General features: G+C 51.8%; 2 protein-coding genes across 10 annotated transcripts in view; one reads left to right on the top strand and one right to left on the bottom strand.

Moving 5' to 3' along the window:
* Positions 1-8,512, top strand: part of SLC12A5 (solute carrier family 12 member 5) — a 38,154-nt gene extending 29,642 nt beyond the window's left edge. For both annotated transcript variants that reach the window (XM_029220516.1, XM_029220517.1), the window contains exons 18-26: positions 684-879; positions 1,709-1,878; positions 2,522-2,653; positions 3,546-3,653; positions 4,566-4,688; positions 4,781-4,980; positions 5,324-5,338; positions 5,605-5,738; positions 5,949-8,512. In XM_029220516.1, the coding sequence (XP_029076349.1) occupies positions 684-879; positions 1,709-1,878; positions 2,522-2,653; positions 3,546-3,653; positions 4,566-4,688; positions 4,781-4,980; positions 5,324-5,338; positions 5,605-5,738; positions 5,949-6,040 (1,170 nt within the window). In that variant the 3' untranslated portion in view covers positions 6,041-8,512. The remainder of the gene's footprint in view (positions 1-683; positions 880-1,708; positions 1,879-2,521; positions 2,654-3,545; positions 3,654-4,565; positions 4,689-4,780; positions 4,981-5,323; positions 5,339-5,604; positions 5,739-5,948) is intronic.
* A 345-nt stretch (positions 8,513-8,857) lies between these two features.
* NCOA5 (nuclear receptor coactivator 5) overlaps positions 8,858-17,779 on the bottom strand; it is a 30,779-nt gene continuing 21,857 nt past the window's right edge. For 2 of the 8 annotated variants that reach the window (XM_029220521.1, XM_029220525.1), the window contains 5 exons: positions 17,066-17,202; positions 15,443-15,569; positions 13,376-13,575; positions 11,679-12,022; positions 10,457-11,252 (listed from right to left, as the gene is read on the bottom strand). In XM_029220521.1, the coding sequence (XP_029076354.1) occupies positions 11,205-11,252; positions 11,679-12,022; positions 13,376-13,575; positions 15,443-15,569; positions 17,066-17,202 (856 nt within the window). In that variant the 3' untranslated portion in view covers positions 10,457-11,204. The other 6 variants (XM_029220519.1, XM_029220518.1, XM_029220520.1 and 3 more) reach the window with 6 other exon arrangements.

Below are 17,779 nucleotides of genomic sequence, written 5' to 3'. Positions count from 1 at the left end.
AGGCGGATTCTTAACTACTGCGCCACCAGGAAAGCCCAGGAGCCCTTTCTGTTTGACATCAGAGGCTTGGTTAAGAGTGTGAAGGATGGCGTCAGACCCCCGGACTTGAACTTCTACAGTAACATCCATTATCTGTATGGCCTGAAGCAAGTCTTAATTTCTCTGAGCCTCAATTTCCTTACTTATAAAGTGAGAGTAATAAGAACACTTCCCTCATTGTGCAGATTGAATGTGTGTTTTAAATGCTTACTGTCATGCTGACTTTTAAAAGCTGTTAAAAACCAAATTGTCTGGCTATGCAGAGGGGCCCAGTTTCATCGTGGTTTGGGTGGACGGGTGGTGTCTGAGGAAGGTGATGGTTGAGTTGGGCCAGGCAGAGTGTCATGGACAATGGGGTCGGCCGGGGAGGGGCTCTGGGTGGTGGGTGAGAGCTTGCAGGGGGACTGTGTGAGCAACGGCAGGGCGGTGGGAAGTGTGGTGTCCCAACATGAAGAGCTCTGACTGAGCAGCGGGGAACGGGGGCCATAGGTGATGGGGTGCCAGAGGCCGACATGCTCAGAGCTGAGCTTCAGGAATGGAGGGCTGATGGTGGGGAGAGATGGGGGCTAGGGAGGCTGCAAGGGGCTGGGCAGGGCTAGGAAGGCCTGAGGCTGGTCCTTTTCTGAGCCCTCCCCTCCCCGCAGTCCATCCGGCGCCTGATGGAGGCAGAGAAGGTGAAGGGCTTCTGCCAGGTAGTGATCTCCTCCAACCTGCGAGATGGTGTGTCCCACCTGATTCAGTCCGGGGGCCTCGGGGGGCTGCAGCACAACACCGTGCTCGTTGGCTGGCCCCGAAACTGGCGGCAGAAGGAAGCTCATCAGACGTGGAGGAACTTCATTGGTAAAGCTGTGTGGGCTTGGGGTGGTAGAGGCCTGGGTGTGGGGGGCGGTCCTTCTTTGGGCCTGGGGATCATTTCCCAGGCGTAACAGGTATGGAGTCGGCACATGCAGGTGATGGCGCTCAAAGCCTCCCATGTGCCAGGCACTGTGCGGGGAGCCCAGGGACTCAGGTGTGGAGGAGACAGTCTTGGCTCCGGCAGGGTTCACAACCCTGGCAGGAAGACAGTGCAGGGAGTGGGAAGAGCTACAGCTTTGAAGTCGCTGAGGCCCGGGTCTACATCTCCCCTCTGGCCCTTCCTTGCTGTGTGACTGTTCACAAGTGCCTCACCCTCTCTGGGCATCAGATGCCTTGGTAGTAGTGGGTACTAAGTAATACAATAACTAACACTTACAGACTGTGTTCTGTGTGCCAGACAAGTGGAGGCTTTCTCTCATTCTCTCAGCAGGCCTGTGAGGGCTAGGCATTGCTGCCTCCATTTTATTGGTGTGAAACTGAGGCACGGAGAGATTAAGGTCACGCAGCTGGTAAACCCTGAGGCGGCTTTACCGGTAGATCCTAGTTAGAAGGTGGTTGGGAGGATTAAGTGAGCCCTGCATGGTCGAGTTCTTAATCAGAAAGGGCAGGTGTTATCACCACTTGAACGGTGGGGAAACGGAGGCCCAGAGAGGCTTCCCCAAATTCAAACAAGCGATGAGGCCCAGGTAGGTGGGGTTTTTCTGACTCCTCAGCCCACGGCCAAGGCGGGATGGGGTGGGGGTGGGGTGCTGGGTGCCAGAAGGGGACCAGGGTCACTGTCTTACCGTCTGGCCATCTCTTTGGTCTCCTCCAGAGCTGGTCCGGGAAACCACGGCCGGTCACCTGGCTCTGCTGGTCACCAAGAACGTTTCCATGTTTCCTGGTAACCCGGAGCGCTTCTCGGAGGGCAGCATCGACGTCTGGTGGATTGTGCACGACGGCGGCATGCTCATGCTGCTGCCCTTCCTGCTGCGGCACCACAAGGTGCGCATGCGTGTGCGTGAGTGAGCGTCCGCGCGTTTGTGTGCTCGTGCCCACATCCATGGGCGGGGTTTCTGGGCTCCGGAAGGGGCCAGCCTCCACGTGAGCTCCTGGGAAAGGGCTCCAATCCCCTCCTTAATTCTGAGGTGCTGGGAGCTGAAGGTGTCTCCCCTGGCAGATGTCCTTGAATTATAAAGGAGAGCAATGTTTAACGCAATCGAGTGATGCTTTAATGAGGGGACCCTCATCTACGCAGAGGCGTTTTTCAAAACTTTTTTTTTTGCGGTACGCGGGCCTCTCACTGTTGTGGCCTCTCCCGTTGCGGAGCACAGGCTCTGGACGCGCAGGCTCCGCGGCCATGGCTCACGGGCCCAGCCGCTGCGCGGCATGTAGGATCCTCCCGGACCGGGGCACGAACCCGTGTCCCCTGCATCGGCAGGTGGACTCTCAACCACTGCGCCACCAGGGAAGCCCCGCAGAGGCGTCTTTGTAGGGAGTGGCCTTTGAGATAGAGGATTGGGGGGCTGCATGTATGTGTGGGAAGGTGCGTGGGAAGGGTGAGGGACAGGGTCCTGTCTACGTTCTGGCCCTGGGTCTCTGCACTGCACCTGGACTGGACCTTTCTGGGTCCCTTTCACCACTCCAGGTCTGGCGGAAGTGCAAGATGCGAATCTTCACTGTGGCCCAGATGGACGACAATAGCATCCAGATGAAGAAGGATTTGACCACATTTCTGTACCATTTACGTATCACCGCGGAGGTCGAAGTGGTGGAGATGGTGAGTCCCCAGGAGCCACCTCTGACGTTTTGGAATCCCTTCTGGACTCTTTCCCTTTGGCCCCAGAACCAAATGGGGAACTCCAATTCCCATCAGCTTGTGATGCTGGATCCCTTCCCTGCCTCCACTTTTTAGCCTCTCACGTATTCACCCGAAAGCCCACCCACCCATCCATCCATACACGCTTCTCTCCTTCGTAAGAACAGCCATGTCTAATGATGCTTACTACATGCGAGGCACTGTCCTATGCCCTTTATGTATGTTACTTCTCACAGCAATCAATGAAATAGATACAATTATCAGCATTTCCATTTTACAGATTAGGCAGTTGAGGCACAGAAAGGTTAAGTAATTTGCCCCGAACACATACTAAGTGGCAGGGCCAGGATTCAACCCCAAGCAGACTGGCTCTAGAGTCCATGCTCCTCGCACTCACATTCTACAGCCTCTTGTCTGTCCATTCCTCTCAGCTTATTTATCCATTTACCCATCTCTCTGTGTATTCATTAATCCACCCACATATCCATTAATGTATTTATTCACTCACTCATCCATTCATCCATGTACAAAATTCATTCATCTCTGTGTTCCTTTTTATATTTCTCCCCCGTCTCCATTCACCCAGGTAATTAATTAATCCACTCATTCATTAATTCACCCATTCATTCGCCCAGTCCTGTGCTTGGCTGAGGAGGGAGTGAGCCGCATTGCCTTCAAAGAGCATCGCCCTCTGCTTTGTCCTTGCCTCCCACAACTGTTGATTAAACTAGGTCATTGGATAGGGAAACCCTAGGTTGGCAGAAAGAAGGGGGCCTGCCTCCCTCCCCTTGGCCTTGCGCCTAAGCTCATACTTTCCCCCCCTTTCCCCTCCTCCACCCCTGCCTGCCCACAGCATGAAAGCGACATCTCGGCTTACACCTACGAGAAGACGTTGGTGATGGAGCAGCGTTCCCAGATCCTCAAGCAGATGCATTTAACCAAGAATGAGCGGGAGAGGGAGGTGAGGTTGCCCTGGCTGGGCTCGGAGAGTCTCAAGCTGCTGCCAGCTCTGGGTGTGCACGGGTTTGGGATGGCCCAATCCTGGCCATTGGCACTGCCACCTTCTGGCACTGGGTTCCCCAGCAGCAGGGGTACACACAGTGGCTGCATCTCTCAAGCCTCCCAGCCAGGACGCAGAGGGGCTTTGGCATGCGTGACAGATCTTCCGCTCACTGTGTGACTTCTGGGGCCCGAGGGAGAACAGTGGGTGTTAAATATGTATGGATGATGATTCCTCAGGGGCGTGGGCTGCCAGTGTGGGGGACAAGGGATTACGTGATAGACCCTTAGAGTCTTAGAGAGAGTGGGTAACGTGGATATCTCAGGATGCAGCTGGTGATGAGAGTTGGGGGCAAACCTCTGAGTTCTCAGGGGTAACAATGAGGAGCTCTCATGGGGTATGGGTGTAAGATCTCCCCAGTGTGGGTAACGTGGGACCACTAGCCCTCTGGCATTTGAATGAAAGCCCCACCCCAGGGAGTGGGGTCCTTGGGGAAATGAGCTATGGTACCCTGGGGGTTGGGGACAGAAGAGATCTTGGAGGTGGGTGACAGTAAAACTGTAAGAAATGGCATGTGCTCTGACCAGTCAGAACTGGCACTGGACCGTAGTGCTAAGGTAGAGCCCAGCTGGACCAGGTGTTAACCCTTTGGTTGCTGGATAGTGGAGAGGCCAGGGGTCCTGGAGAGGGGTTGGAGTGGCCAGGTCAGTGGCGGCAATAGCTATTTGATGTGGAAGCATTGCAATAGTTTAACAACTGGTAGGGGTCCCGAAAGTGCACATCCTGGCTGAACATCAGCTCTGGGGGTAGCTCTTTGCAGGGCATGGGTAGTGATTTCCGGCAGAGCTGGCACCAACATGTGTCACTCCCTAGATCCAGAGTATCACAGATGAGTCTCGGGGCTCAATCCGGAGAAAGAATCCAGCCAACACTCGGCTCCGCCTCAACGTCCCAGAAGAGACAGCTGGTGACAGTGAGGAGAAGCCGGAAGAGGAGGTATGCAGCGGGGGTGGTTTGGCTCCAGCCAGTGCGAGCAGGAACTTTGGCCTCCAAAGGAGTCACATGTTGTCCCTTCTTTTATCCCTCAGGTGCAGCTGATACATGACCAGAGTGCTCCCAGCTGCCCCAGCAGCTCACCGTCCCCCGGGGAGGAGCCCGAACGGGAGGGCGAGGCAGATCCAGAGAAAGTGCATCTCACCTGGACCAAGGACAAATCTGTGGCAGAGAAGAACAAGGGCCCCAGTCCTGTCTCCTCAGAGGGCATCAAGGACTTCTTCAGCATGAAGCCGTACGGGCCTGGGGGCTAAGGGCTAGGGTCTGGGGTGAGCCTACAGGGTCCTTGCTCCCCATGGCAGAGCAAATGAGCAGAAGGGGTCCTGGCCTGGTAGTCGGAAGACCCCGCCCAGACCTTGTTTTGGTTTCCCCATCTGAGGACTCAGATTGGGCTTGATTGCTAAGGGTCAGAACTCCCAGGGGCAGGCAGTGGAAAGGCGAAGCCTGGGGGTCTGGGAGAGCGGGACCAGTTTGCACACAGGGTGGTTTATGGTGGCTCAAGTAGTCCTCAGCTTCTCCTGCTTTTTCTGACCCCTCTCTTTTTCTTCCTCTCTTTGCTTCTCTTATGTTTCCCGAAGGGAGTGGGAGAACTTGTAAGTGCTTCAGAATTTTTAACTTCTCACCTAGGTTGGCCAGAGTCCCTCCTCTTCTCACTCCACCATGAACCCTCAGTTCGTGTCCCTGACCTCTGGGGTCTCTGAATAGCCCAGCTTGGAGAAGTCTAGGGTTGGTGGTCCCTGGCTTGCAAGGACTAGATCCCAGCAGCCCAGTGCTGGGGTGGGGGTGGGGGCTGGAAGGGCGACTGGATCCAACTCTCCCCTCTCCCAGCCTTACGTGCCTCCCTCCGTCCCTCCCTCAGGAACCAGTCCAACGTGCGGCGCATGCACACCGCTGTGCGGCTGAACGAGGTCATCGTCAAGAAATCCCGGGACGCCAAGCTTGTTTTGCTCAACATGCCAGGGCCTCCCCGCAACCGCAACGGTGACGAAAATTGTATCCTGGGCTTAAAATTGGGAGGAAGCGGGAGGTGGACGTCAGGGGACTTAGGTCCTGGCCCTGGGAAGGAAGAGTTGAGCCGGGTCTGCTTCAGAATCAGCACCGCGAACAGGGACGCGAACCCAGCGTTCCCCTGGCGCCCAACACGCGCGACCCTAATTCCAACGGGAGGGAAGGGGACGGTCTTTCTCCTTGACGGGCGCTCAGACATGGAGTTCCTCGAGGTCCTCACCGAGCACCTGGACCGGGTGATGCTGGTCCGCGGCGGCGGCCGCGAGGTCATCACCATCTACTCCTGAGAGCCAGGACCTGCCACCCGGGCCCGAGCGCGTCCGGCCCGCGCGGCCCCGGAGCCCTCGCCGCGCCCCCCGCCGCTGTCACCGTTTACATACAGACCCTGTGCCCGCGCCCTGGCCCCCTTCCCCGCTTCCTGAAGCCCGGAGGCCACGTCGGTCGGGGCTGACTCGGAGAGGACCGCCCCGCGCGGAGACCAGAGCCCCGAGCGCCCCGTTGGCGCGTCGCTCTGTCGGCCCCGGCTGCCCTTTTTCTAAGCCCGGCCTCGCCCCGCCGGAGGAGACGCTGCAATAAAGGTCGGAGGAGGCGCAGAGAGGAGCGGAGCTGGGGCTTTGAGGACCCCCGGTAGTCCGCGCGGCCCTTTCCCTCTCTTCCCGCGCCCCGCCCCGTCCTCGCTCTGCACCCCTCCCCCGGCGGCCCGGAGGGCGCGGGGTGGGGAGGCTGCGCTCCGCCGTCTACGTCACTTGTCTTCGCGCGGCCGCAGGCGCCGGCCGGCCGAGCCTATACATAGTGTACAGGAGACATCGCGTGTATTTTTAACGTCCCCATATTTCTGTGACTAGAAGCGCAACGGACTTCTCTTCTCGCCACTGTTGAGCTCTCCCGCTGGGGGCGCCCAGGGAAGGCGGAGGCCTCGGGAGGCTGGGTTTTCCTTGACGTCCGAGAGTTTTGAGAGCAAAAGTGCTTTAGGCCCAGGCGAGAGTCGTGGTCCCTCGACACCCCCTCGACGTCTCCTCACCCTTTCCTCGCGCCCTTGGCTTCCGACCCTTCCCTCTAGTTCTTCTCGGAGACGAAGTGAGACAAGTGTCCAGCTTTTCCTGGATTCGCCTCCCAGCGGAGTGAGCTTCCACTGTGGCTGCAGAGACGGGCGCAGCCTCTTCTCATCGGCTCTTATGCAAGCTGGGGCCAGGATAGGGGAGGGGCGCTCCTCAAGGAAGAGAAACCGAGAGAGGCCCTCGCCCCACCGAGGAAGCCCCGCCCCGGTGCCTTCGCTGGGGGAGCAGGCGGCTCTCCTCAATCGGCTTGTCGCCTGCTCCCCCTATCCCATGGCTCTTCGCCAAAGACTGAAATCGGGGAGCTGGAGGGCGTCCCTTCCCCTGGAGTTTCCTCCCTGGGACAGATGAGGGAGGCAGGGGCGGTTCTGGGTTGGGGACCGGACTCACCGGGGAGGCCCCAGCGCTGTCCCTGATGTTCCCTCCTCTGTGTCCATCTGGCAGCTCTGGCCTCGGGGACCCAGCCGCCTTCTCCGCGTCCCGGGGCCCGGCCTCGCTGCCTCTAGCTGCGTCTCCCAGGCATCTGGGCGTAGGGGAGGGCTGGAGTCGCTATGTGCTTTGTTCTTAGCGCCTCTCTGCCCTCCTCCAACTAGGACCCAAGGCCTTTGGCTTCTCCAACACCAGTCCTTGGCGCTTCTGCTCCACCAGCCCGGTTGGAGGTGCCCTCTACCCTTAGAGAAACCGCATTGGCCGGGCTCCCTTCCCCCAGGGCACCTTACTAAGGGTGGCAGGCACTGCATGCTCGTTCCAGCGCCCTCTGGGACTGGGCCCTGGACTTTGCATCTAGTTAGACATCCTGCCCACCTCCCAGAGCTGAGGCTACTGGGTACTCTTGACCTCACCACCTCCTTTCCTTTGAGCCCAAGGCAGAGCTGGAGCTGGTGCCACCTAGACTGGGCCAGGTGTGGCTGGAGGTAGGTTTGGATGTCTGCCGGTTAGGCCAAGGCCCCTCTGAAATTTGATCAGGGGGCTGGATAGATTCTTCCAGGTAGTAATCAGAAGTCGGAGGTATCAGACACCAGCACTCCCCACGCTCATCCTCCAAAGAACCTCCCTCTGACAGACGCAGCTGGGTCTAGCCTTCTGGGGTGCTGAGCACTCCTGGGCTAGGTAGAAGGGAAAGGGGGTATATTAACATCAGTTAGGGAACCAAAGTTGCACTATCTGGGCCTAGACTGGTGGGCAAGAGCAGTTTCGGTTGATGAAAACAGACATCCCACAACAAAACCCCAAGTTTTCTGTGCTACATGTGCAATATTTGTTATGAACGTTATCACACGTCACTCATCAAATTATCTTTATAATCATGTAGCTAGATGTTTCATGTCCATTCAAGTGACTTTTATTCTGAGTGCAATATTTCAATAGCCTTGTAGTGATAACGAGTGTTGCTTTTGTTTTAGACGATCTATGTGCAGGGCAATGCAATGAAGTTGAAAACCCTTGTAAATAGGAGAGGTTGCAAACCAAATCAAGAGTATTTATTACTATTATTAGGCCTGCCTTTAACTTTCCATGTGTTTCAGTATTCCGCATTCTGCCTCAGTATTGATCTTGTGTTCTTTGTGCCAATATGAAAAGGAGAGGGTTGGTTCTTTCCTTTATTGTTGAATGCTCCCATTTAATGCTTTATAGCTTTTATGTATTAATTTTTTAGACTCCCATCTGCACAAAATGCAATAAAAATAATTTTATTATACCCTTCACAGCCTGAGGTGTGCTGTTTGGACACTCCAGGGGGAAGAATTAGGTGGGAAGAGGGGTGTTAAAAGGTGGCCCTCCAGGAGGACCCTAGACTCTTAATCAGAAACACTGACCACCACTCCAGGTGGGTTGCCTAGTGTACTGGTAGTTCTGGGGCCCTGTCCTAGAGGGACAAAGGCACTGGCAGCAGGGGCATTGCAACCACATCATCTCCTATGAGATGGTGAGCACTTCCAGGTCAGGCTCAGCAATGTCAGCATGTTGGTCCCTAACCCACTGGAGGCCTTGTGCCAGTCACTTCACCACACCCACTCCAAATTTCCTGATGGGGCTATTAAATGCTCTCCAGAGCTCCTACCTGTGACTCTGCTTCTGCCAACTCCTTGCATAATGGGCTGGACAAAGGGCGGCAAGTGAGACAAAATCAAAACAGGAGAGCACCCCACTCTCCACTCGCCTTTGGCCAGGAAAGGCCTCTTCACAAGTCCTGTTTTCCTTTCCTAGAATAAGAGGATAAGTCTCTGACACAATGCAAGTCTGCCACAAACAAGGATGTTTACATAGCATTATAATTAACCAGCAGGCTTTTGCTCTGAACTGTACTAGGTGAGCTGCATAAGGAGAGAAGCTAGGGTTAAGAGGTTCTGAGGCCTGACTGCAGGCTCATGGCAGACCGAAACCCATCAGTGCTGTCAGGGAACCTCACCTTCAAACTCTGGGAAGGAACGCTCACAAAGAGGCCCTGCGGATATGCACACCCAAGAAAGACAACACAGCTTTCACTTTTTCGTTTTAATTAAAAAGTAATCATCTCATCTTATTAACAACACAAAAGTTCCAAAGAGGAAAAAAACACTATATAACACAAACAGGTCAGAACATAAAATGCTGCCATCTGGGGACCTTGAGTTTTTGAAACCACTGTTTACTCAGCCACTGGCAGGGACTCAGGTGAAGTCACTGCTCTCCCTCGTTTCTGCCAGGGGCCCCTTGAGACTGATCCGCAAGGCTCTAATGAGCACCATCCCTAGGGAGAGGGCAGCTTCCTTTGTTTCCATGTAGAGCAGCAGCCAGAAGTCCTCCCTCTAGTATCTTCACTCTGGCTCAAAAGTTATGAACAGCCTCCTGTATCAAGAACATGTCCAGCTACCAAAAGTCTGACATCAAAATGGTCCCTATCTCCTGCTGCTTAGAAAACAGAACAAGAGCCTGATTTTTGAGCCAAAAGCTCAAAGCAATCACTGAAAAAAAAAATGGGTGTTCACTGCCAGAGTCTAGAGTTGCCTTCTCAGAGCCGATTCCATGAAACTACCACTGGTGAGGGAGAGGCTAACAGAAATATTAGGGGGTAAGAGTGGCTGGGGCCCAGGTTCACAGTTTGTGTTAAACTGCTGGTGACTGGAGCTGTGCAGTCCACGGGAGATCTTTCATTGAAATGAAAGCCAAAAAGAAAAAAAGAGAAAACCAAAAACCAACAACCCTGGGTCAGGCAGAAAAGCCGCCGGCTTGGCCACTCCTCAACAACTCCAGTAGCTGAGTAGCCAGCCAGCTTCTGAGTCCTCAAGCAGACCCCATGTTATGTGGGATGGGGTAAGAGGACACTGTGCCCACCAAGCCCAACCTGCTGCTCTGGAACCCTACACAGGAGCTGCAGGCAGAAGCTCGAGCTCTGGTGGGCCTGTGTGAGGCTGGACACCCATGGTAGGTTCAGAATGAACAAAGGCAGTGGCTTTCAACATGAAAATGCTACCCCAAGCTCACCCAGCTGGGGCTCAGCTGCTTCTTCCTCTCCCGCCCCACATCCAGCTGACAGAGAGACAACTGAAATACAAATGGAGCCCAGACATCTATACTGCCCATGACCCCAGAGATATTTACTTTCTACCAAAAAAACCCACAAAAAAACAAAAACAAAACCCCCCAAACCCCCACCCCACCACCACCAAAATACACCTCCAGTGCAGTATAAACTCAGACTCTGGAAGGGGTAAGCAACATAGCCTTGGGCAGAAGAGAGCAGATGGTAGAAACTTATGACATTCGATGTGGACCTGGATAGGTGCAGAGAACATCTTCCAAATAACTCTATTTAGAACGCAATAGGTGGGAGGCCAGAGGAAGAGGGGACCAGGGGTAGTTGAGATTTAGCCTCAGTAATGCCTCTGGTATGATCCCATGGGGGCTTGGGGCCGCCCCACCTGTGCTGTGGTCTGGCTAACCAGGTGGGAGAGAGCAGGGCCACTCTGGATCAGAGTGTCCAGAGCCTTCTGTACACTTGGATTGTCAAAGTTGATACCTGTGGAAGACACGGGCCTCTGGCTAGCCAAGTTGCTAGCAGGTGCCAGGCGAGTGGAAGGCTGGCCAAAGAGCCCTTGGGAAGGAGCCCCAGGCCTGGGGCCCATGTTCCGAGCAGATCCTGCCTGTCCCAAAATGTTTGGAGGCTGATTGCCAGAGGCCTGTGATCTTTGCTGAGGCTGGCTGTTCGCTGCTATGGAAAAATTCTGGTTCTGGGTGTTTCCGGCAGCAACTGAGGGGGATGCAGAGCTGCTATTGGCCGCAACCGTGCCACTATTGAAGAGGCTGAGGATTTTGGCCTGAAGCTCTTGCTGGGAGGTGGGAGGTGCCGCTGGAGTGGGTGTAGCAGAGGGGAGCACTTGGCCGCTCTGGAGCGTTTGGGAGCTTGGCTGTGTCTTCAGCGAGGCACCCGAGGTCGCCCCGAGTGGTTGACGGGAAATCGGGCCTACAAGACAGAAGGAGGAGGTATCTGGTTGAAAGTACCCTCCATGGGCAGGAGGCTTAGCAGCCCAGGGAAGAACAACAATCACTGATCACATCAATCACACAGTACACAGACTATAACATCAATTTCCCAAAGGAGCCACTTCATGGTACGTGCTGTTCCCAGAAAACAGCTTCATTCCTCCAGACAACTACTTAAAGAAAGAAGGGCGTCCACCTTGGTTCCCAGGGAGCCAGCATACTAGCCCACCCACCACGTTAACTACAGAGCAGAGCCCAGGTCTTAAGTTATCATTACACCAGCATGGCTGGCCCACGGGAGAGCCCAAGGGATGCGCTCATTTCCCTTGCCCACCCCAAGAGCCCTGGGCCTGCCACCCTCCCAACAGCGCCTGGGGATTAGAGAAATGCAGAGTCAGAACTTCACCTCGGCCCTGCCACGTAGCTCACCAGGCAGAGAGTCGGCGCTGCTCCGCATCAGCCGCTCCTTCCGCTCTCGAAGGTAGTTGATGATCTTGTCAGTCTCTTCAGCAGTGAGGTACCTGTTGTCGGCCAGCAGGTTGATGAGGCTCTGGATGGCTGGAGGGTGCCCCCCGCGCAGCCCCTCCTCAGGGCCTCCCCGCTCTCTTTCCTGGAGGAGGGCTTCATCGGCCATCTTGGCCGCCTGTCTGGCAATCTCCTCGCGTTCCTTCTCCCGGCACTCGTTCTTATAGCGCTCATAATTTCTGGCCACCAGCACCATGGCATCTGCCTGGGGCATGTTGCGATGCTCTGCAGGAGGGAATGACCTGAGTTATTTTCTCCCATGACAGATTTGAGTGCCCACCTACTGGACTCTACCAAGCCCTTCCTAACCTCAAATGAGCAAGAAAACCATTACAGTGACAAAAAGCCTTGGGATGGGGATGGGGAGAGGTTGGGAGAGGAGGGGGATGAAGGTTGGGAAGATAGGGGAATGGATTTCTTTGCTGGGCAACAGACACCCTTGTACAGAGCTAGTTCTTTGGGGAATTCTTAGATCACAGACGTGTAGTAAAAACCAAAGAAAAATGACAGTCTCTCACAGATTCAAAAAGACCATGTGGAGAATAACCACAGAAGGCAGGCCACGGGGGTCCAAAAAGCCCTTCTGTAAAGCCTGGCTCTCTGCTGTACTCCTAAGGATAGAGCTGTGTTTTTAATTTATCAGTTCAAAGGTTACGGATTAAGATCAAATTGTGACCCTAAATAACCTCCTCTCCTCACCCCTGGGCAACAATGATTTACAGGGTTGTGAGACTTCTCAGCACTCGATATAAATGTCTTCACACATCTTGAGGGACTGTTCCTCAGAAAGACAAATGACCCGCTGGAGAGACTTCTACACTCTATCGTTATGGGTAAAACTGGTGGGGCAAATAGAAAGCCCCAGGGTGGTGGGAAAAGCAAAAGGTTTGTGCTGTGAGAGCAAGCAATGAGCAGGGAATCAGCTGGCTGAGTCTCAACAATCTGGGAGCAAAGGGCTAAAAGCTACTTCAGGGAAGGACTTCAAGGAACCTACTCTGGGCCTCCTCCCTGTTCTCACGGCCCCTCCACCCACTTCTCTAGCACACTTACAGAGTGTCCTAATTGCCTGCTGTATGCTTTGTCCCTCATTAGAAAATCTGGTGAAAGCAAGGACTCTATTGCATTCAGTGTAGTATGTGCCAGAGCTGCGCTGGAGTCGGCCCTCACTGCTGAGAGCAGACTGTGTGCATCTCTTCCCAACTTGCCCTGAAGCGACTTCATGTTGGTAGCTTGATATAGAACACAGTGGGAGTATTTACACCATGGAAATCAGCAAATGCTATAAACCACACCGCCCCCCCACCCCAGAACTGGTTGTTAAACATTTGCCAGCACATCACTGTATATACCTAAGTGCTAAATATAATGTCATATACAGCAGGCCCAGAACTGTATCCAGTGAAAGAGTATCAGACGACTAAATGACTATGCAAGTCTCTGCCGTGCACTTATAAAAGGGCCCTACTACATTTGAGCTGAAATACATTTACCTAAAACCTGTTGCTTCTGAGTAAGGCATAAAAAAATTAATGGACTAGTGACTACTTCTGAAATTCTGACCCGCTTGGGCCTCCATACCTTGTGGGGTTCCAAACATGATGTTGACTGTACAGGAGCGGTGAATCTGGTGTTGCTGGGTGATGACAATAGCAAAGGGAGACCCTCCCCTGCTAACATCCTCCAAGGCTTGTGACAGTGACACCTCTGTGTTGAGGAAGATCAAGTCCACTACCATGCCTAGGTCTCGAACCTTCCGCCCCACAGATTCAGCATAATCTCTGTAGAAACAAACAGGACCCAGTGAGTACTCCCTGACCAACTCCCAACTCCCACTGTGGCACCTCAGCTAGCTGTATGAGCTCCTATGAAGACTTCAAATCCCAGCTCTACCAGTGTCTCCCTAGTGCCCTCTTCAGGCTCCAAGAATCTAGACCAATTCCTTCTCCATATTGGCTCAGAATGGTCACACATAAAGTTGCCAATAGCACAGTATTTAGTACCCAGGTCCTTCTCTTCATTCTCTACTCTGATGTTCATTCCTAAACACCATCCTGATGCCTAAGACTTGTAACACATGTCTGTCTTTGTAGAGGCTACACAACATAGTGGGAAAAGCATGGGTTCTAAATGCTAGAAAGACAGGCTTGGATCCTACCACTAACATTTACTTGCAAAGTTGAAGCTTTAAGCAAGTCCCTTTACCTCTTACAAACCTCAGTTTCTTTACCAGTCAGACAGGATTAATATGGCTCAGCTGATACGTCACTTCCTTGACTTTCTCTGCAATCTAAATCAGATCCTTGATATATTTCTTATAAGACACATCACCAATACATTTATTTCTGTCATTTGTCCAACTAGGGTATAAGCTCCACAAGAGGAAGGGGCCATGTGTGTGTGCTTATTAGCATTACAGCTCCAGGACCTAGCACCTGTCACACATAGAAAAAATTTGATGAGTGAATACACATGAAACAGGATTACTGTGAAGATTAAAAAATGTATTTAAGTGCCTAGCATGTAGTAGTTCGGAGTAGGTGCTCAGAAAATGACATTATCATGAGTCAAAAAGGGGGGGGGCAAAAAAAAATGCCATCTGCAAGTTAAAGCAGCATCTGTTTCTAAACAAGGCAGCCCAGAGCCTGTGAATGCTGCCTACTGCTTGGTGTCTCAACACCTATTTCCCTAGTCTCTGCCTTGAAATTAGCTCTTTAACCCCAAACTGCTAGAAAATACATGAAGTTATTTACTAACCACTTGGGGAAAGGGAACATAGCTACTCTCAAACTTGCAAGCTGCTATATACTCCCTTCTACACCTCCACTCTGCTTCTTCAAGGAAAGAATGTGAAACAGAGGTAGAGTAAAATACTGCTATAACTCTGGCTTGGCTAGCATGGTCACCTAACAGCTCTGCAAGGCCACGGCACTTCACAAAGAAAGCCTGGCTCTTGGCTGACAAATGCAGAGACGTATGCCTTCCAAAGTACTGGGGATTCAGTGTTGTCTCACAAAGGGGACATTTATTGCTTTGCCTGACAAGCATATATTCCCCTCTTTGATTTTCCTTGGGAAGGGACCCCTTTCCCACTCAGTCCATATGGTTCCACAGGGCTAATTCCACTTTTAGCTCTAGGGGTGGGCACATGACCTAGCCCTGGCCAATCAGGGCATCCCAGCACTGCTGGTCAGAGTGATAGTTCAGGGATGGGAAAGTAAGCCTGGGCAGTCCAATGAGAAACAATTCCAGGACTTCAGGTGGAAGCAATGGGAAAGAGCAGCTCTCTTTCCACTGGTTTGCTGAGCTAAGAAGATACATGTCTAGAGCCAGTGCTGTTCTGCCTTTTTGAGTAGAACGCTTGTCTCAGAGTGAAGGCAACAGAGAGGACAAGTCTTTATGACAGTGTGACCCTGTATGTGGCCATGCCTGAACTTCCCAGTCAAGCAAACTAAAAATTTCCCTTTGGGCCTAAGCCAGTTTGCAATGGGTCTTCTGTCACCTACAAGTGAAAGAACCCTGGTTAACACAGTATAACAATGCCAGAGTACACAACAGCCCAAGTTAAGTGGGTACAGCTGCCAAGGAACCTAAATTTCTCTTCTGATCCTTCTCCTCACTCAGGAAAAATATCCAAAGGGTTCTTACTTAGTCTGCTTGTTGACCACAATCACAGAACAATCAACAGGCCTCTCAGCATCAAAGCGTCTCTGGATTTCCTCAAAATATTGACGATAAAGCTCTTCTCTACGCCGTTCCTCACGTTTCAAACGCTCTGCAGGATGACACCAGAGAAAACTGAAACATGGACCGTGCCTTTCTATAAAAGTAAGTCACAGGCCTTATTTTCAATCCTGAACTACTTGTAGGCAAAGGTCATAACACACACACACACACACACACACTTCTCTGAATTAATCCTCTAGACTACCTCCTAAAAATAACCCTTATTATTGTTTTTTTACTATTATAAACCCATTGACATGGAATGATTGGATTAAATGGCGTGGTTGTTTTAATCTCATACATGCTGCCAAAATGCCCTCTAGAAAGGCTGTTACTAATTTATCCTTTCACAGGGGTGGAGCACCTAGTGCTATTTCTCCACATCTTAGTGAACATTGAGTATTGTCATCAAAAAACAAAACAAAACAAAAAACAAACCAAAAAAACCTCCTGCCAACTTGATAGGTAAAAGATGGTATTTCATTATTATTCTAATTTTCATTTTGGGGACAGCTATTTAAGTCCCCTATTGACGGGTAATTGTAATATGTTTAAAAAAATCAGGCAGTAAACAAACAAACACAACCCCCACCCCAAACAAACAAAATCAGGCAGTAAAGTGTAAGTTTTGTAACAAATTAAAAATGAGGTTCTTGGGCTTCCCTGGTGGCACAGTGGTTAAGAGTCCGCCTGCCAACGCAGGGGATGCGGGTTCGGGCCCTGGTTCAGGAGGATCCCACATGCCGTGGAGCAGCTAAGCCTGTGCGCCAAAGCTACTGAGTCTGTGCTCTAGGGCCCACAAGCCACAACTACTAGCCCACATGCCACAACTGCTGGGGTCCGCGGGCCTGGAGCCCGTGCTCTGCACCGAAGTGAGAAGTCTGCGCACTGCAACGAAGAGTGACCCCTGCTCGCCTCAACTAAAGAAAGCCTGAGAGCCGCAACGAAGACCCAATGCAGCGAGCGAGCGAGAAAGAGAGAGAGAGAGAGAGAGAGAGAGAGAGAGAGAGAGAGAGAGAGAAAGGCAGAAAGAAAAAAAGAGGTTCTTAACTTGACCAGGTGTAAAACAATCTAAAAATCTTTAAAGATGTATTGAATATATTGAGAAAATCAAGGCTTTTATCAATAAAAAACATGTTTGTCTTTACCTAAAAAGTAAATGCTATTAGGTAAAAATTATAAATAAAACAAAAAACCCCACGTACTACATAGATAATGCAAACAGTTTTAGTTACTTGGTCAATGAGCAAAAAAAAAAAAGCAAATGACCTCTTCTGCTCCCATCTTTTGTTCATTTTTTTTCTTATTGCTGGAATTTCGCATCTATTTCTTCTTGTTAGATGACTAAACCAGATGATGGGACTACTTTGCATTTTAAAAATGATTTTCAAGCTGAATGTTCTCTACACATGAATAGGATATTTGTATTTCTTCTTTTTGTGAATTTCTTAGCCAAGTCATTAGCCCCTTTCCAGTTGGTTATTAGCTTCCTCTTTCTTTTGTAAAGTGTCCTACCAGTGCTAAGTGCTGTTTCTGCTACTTTACCTTTTGCACGAGACTGACTTTCTGGGCCTGGAGGGCCTCGTCCATCAAAGCTATCTCTGTAACGGTCAAAGTAAGAGTCATCCTTCCTCCTGCAGTAGTCATCCATTCGCAGGTATCGGTCGTAAGAGCCTTCTCTCCTGAAAAGTTACAGAAATGTGCGCAAAGTTAAAAGTCTTATCCTGAAAAAATCAAATACAGAGAATTCTTCAAGACCCAGTTGTCTGTGAGGAAGTAAAGCACAGTAAGGCATAGGACTTTGGGATCAGACAGACAAAATTAGTATCTGGGACTCACTGCTTATCAGCTCTGTGGCTGGGACTGAGTTAACCTACCTTCCAAAATGACTGGGAGGATGTACAGAAAGTTCTCAGCATAAAGTAAGCTCTCTGGGCTAAAGTAAATACAAAATAACTGGTAGTAATTATTATTATTATTATTTTTAATTTATTTAATTTATTTATTTATTTTTGGCTGTGTTGGGTCTTCGTTGCTGCACATGGGCTTTCTCTAGTTGTGGTGAGCGGGGGCTACTCTTCGTTGTGGTGCGCAGGCTTCTCATTGCGGTGGCTTCTCTTGTTGCAGAGCATGGGCTCTAGGCACACGGGCTTCAGTAGTTGTGGCTCAAGGGCTCTAGAGCACAGGCTCAGTAGTTGTGGCACACGGGGCTTAGTTGCTCCGCGGCATGTGGGACCTTCCCGGATCAGGACTCGAACC

The sequence above is a fragment of the Monodon monoceros genome, unplaced genomic scaffold (assembly GCF_005190385.1).
Source record: "Monodon monoceros isolate NGI ecotype Baffin Bay Population unplaced genomic scaffold, NGI_Narwhal_1 Super_Scaffold_13, whole genome shotgun sequence".
In the NCBI taxonomy this organism is placed as follows: domain Eukaryota; kingdom Metazoa; phylum Chordata; class Mammalia; order Artiodactyla; family Monodontidae; genus Monodon; species Monodon monoceros.
The sequence above is the reverse complement of the archived record's forward strand: the minus strand, read 5'-3'. Positions and strand labels throughout refer to the sequence as shown.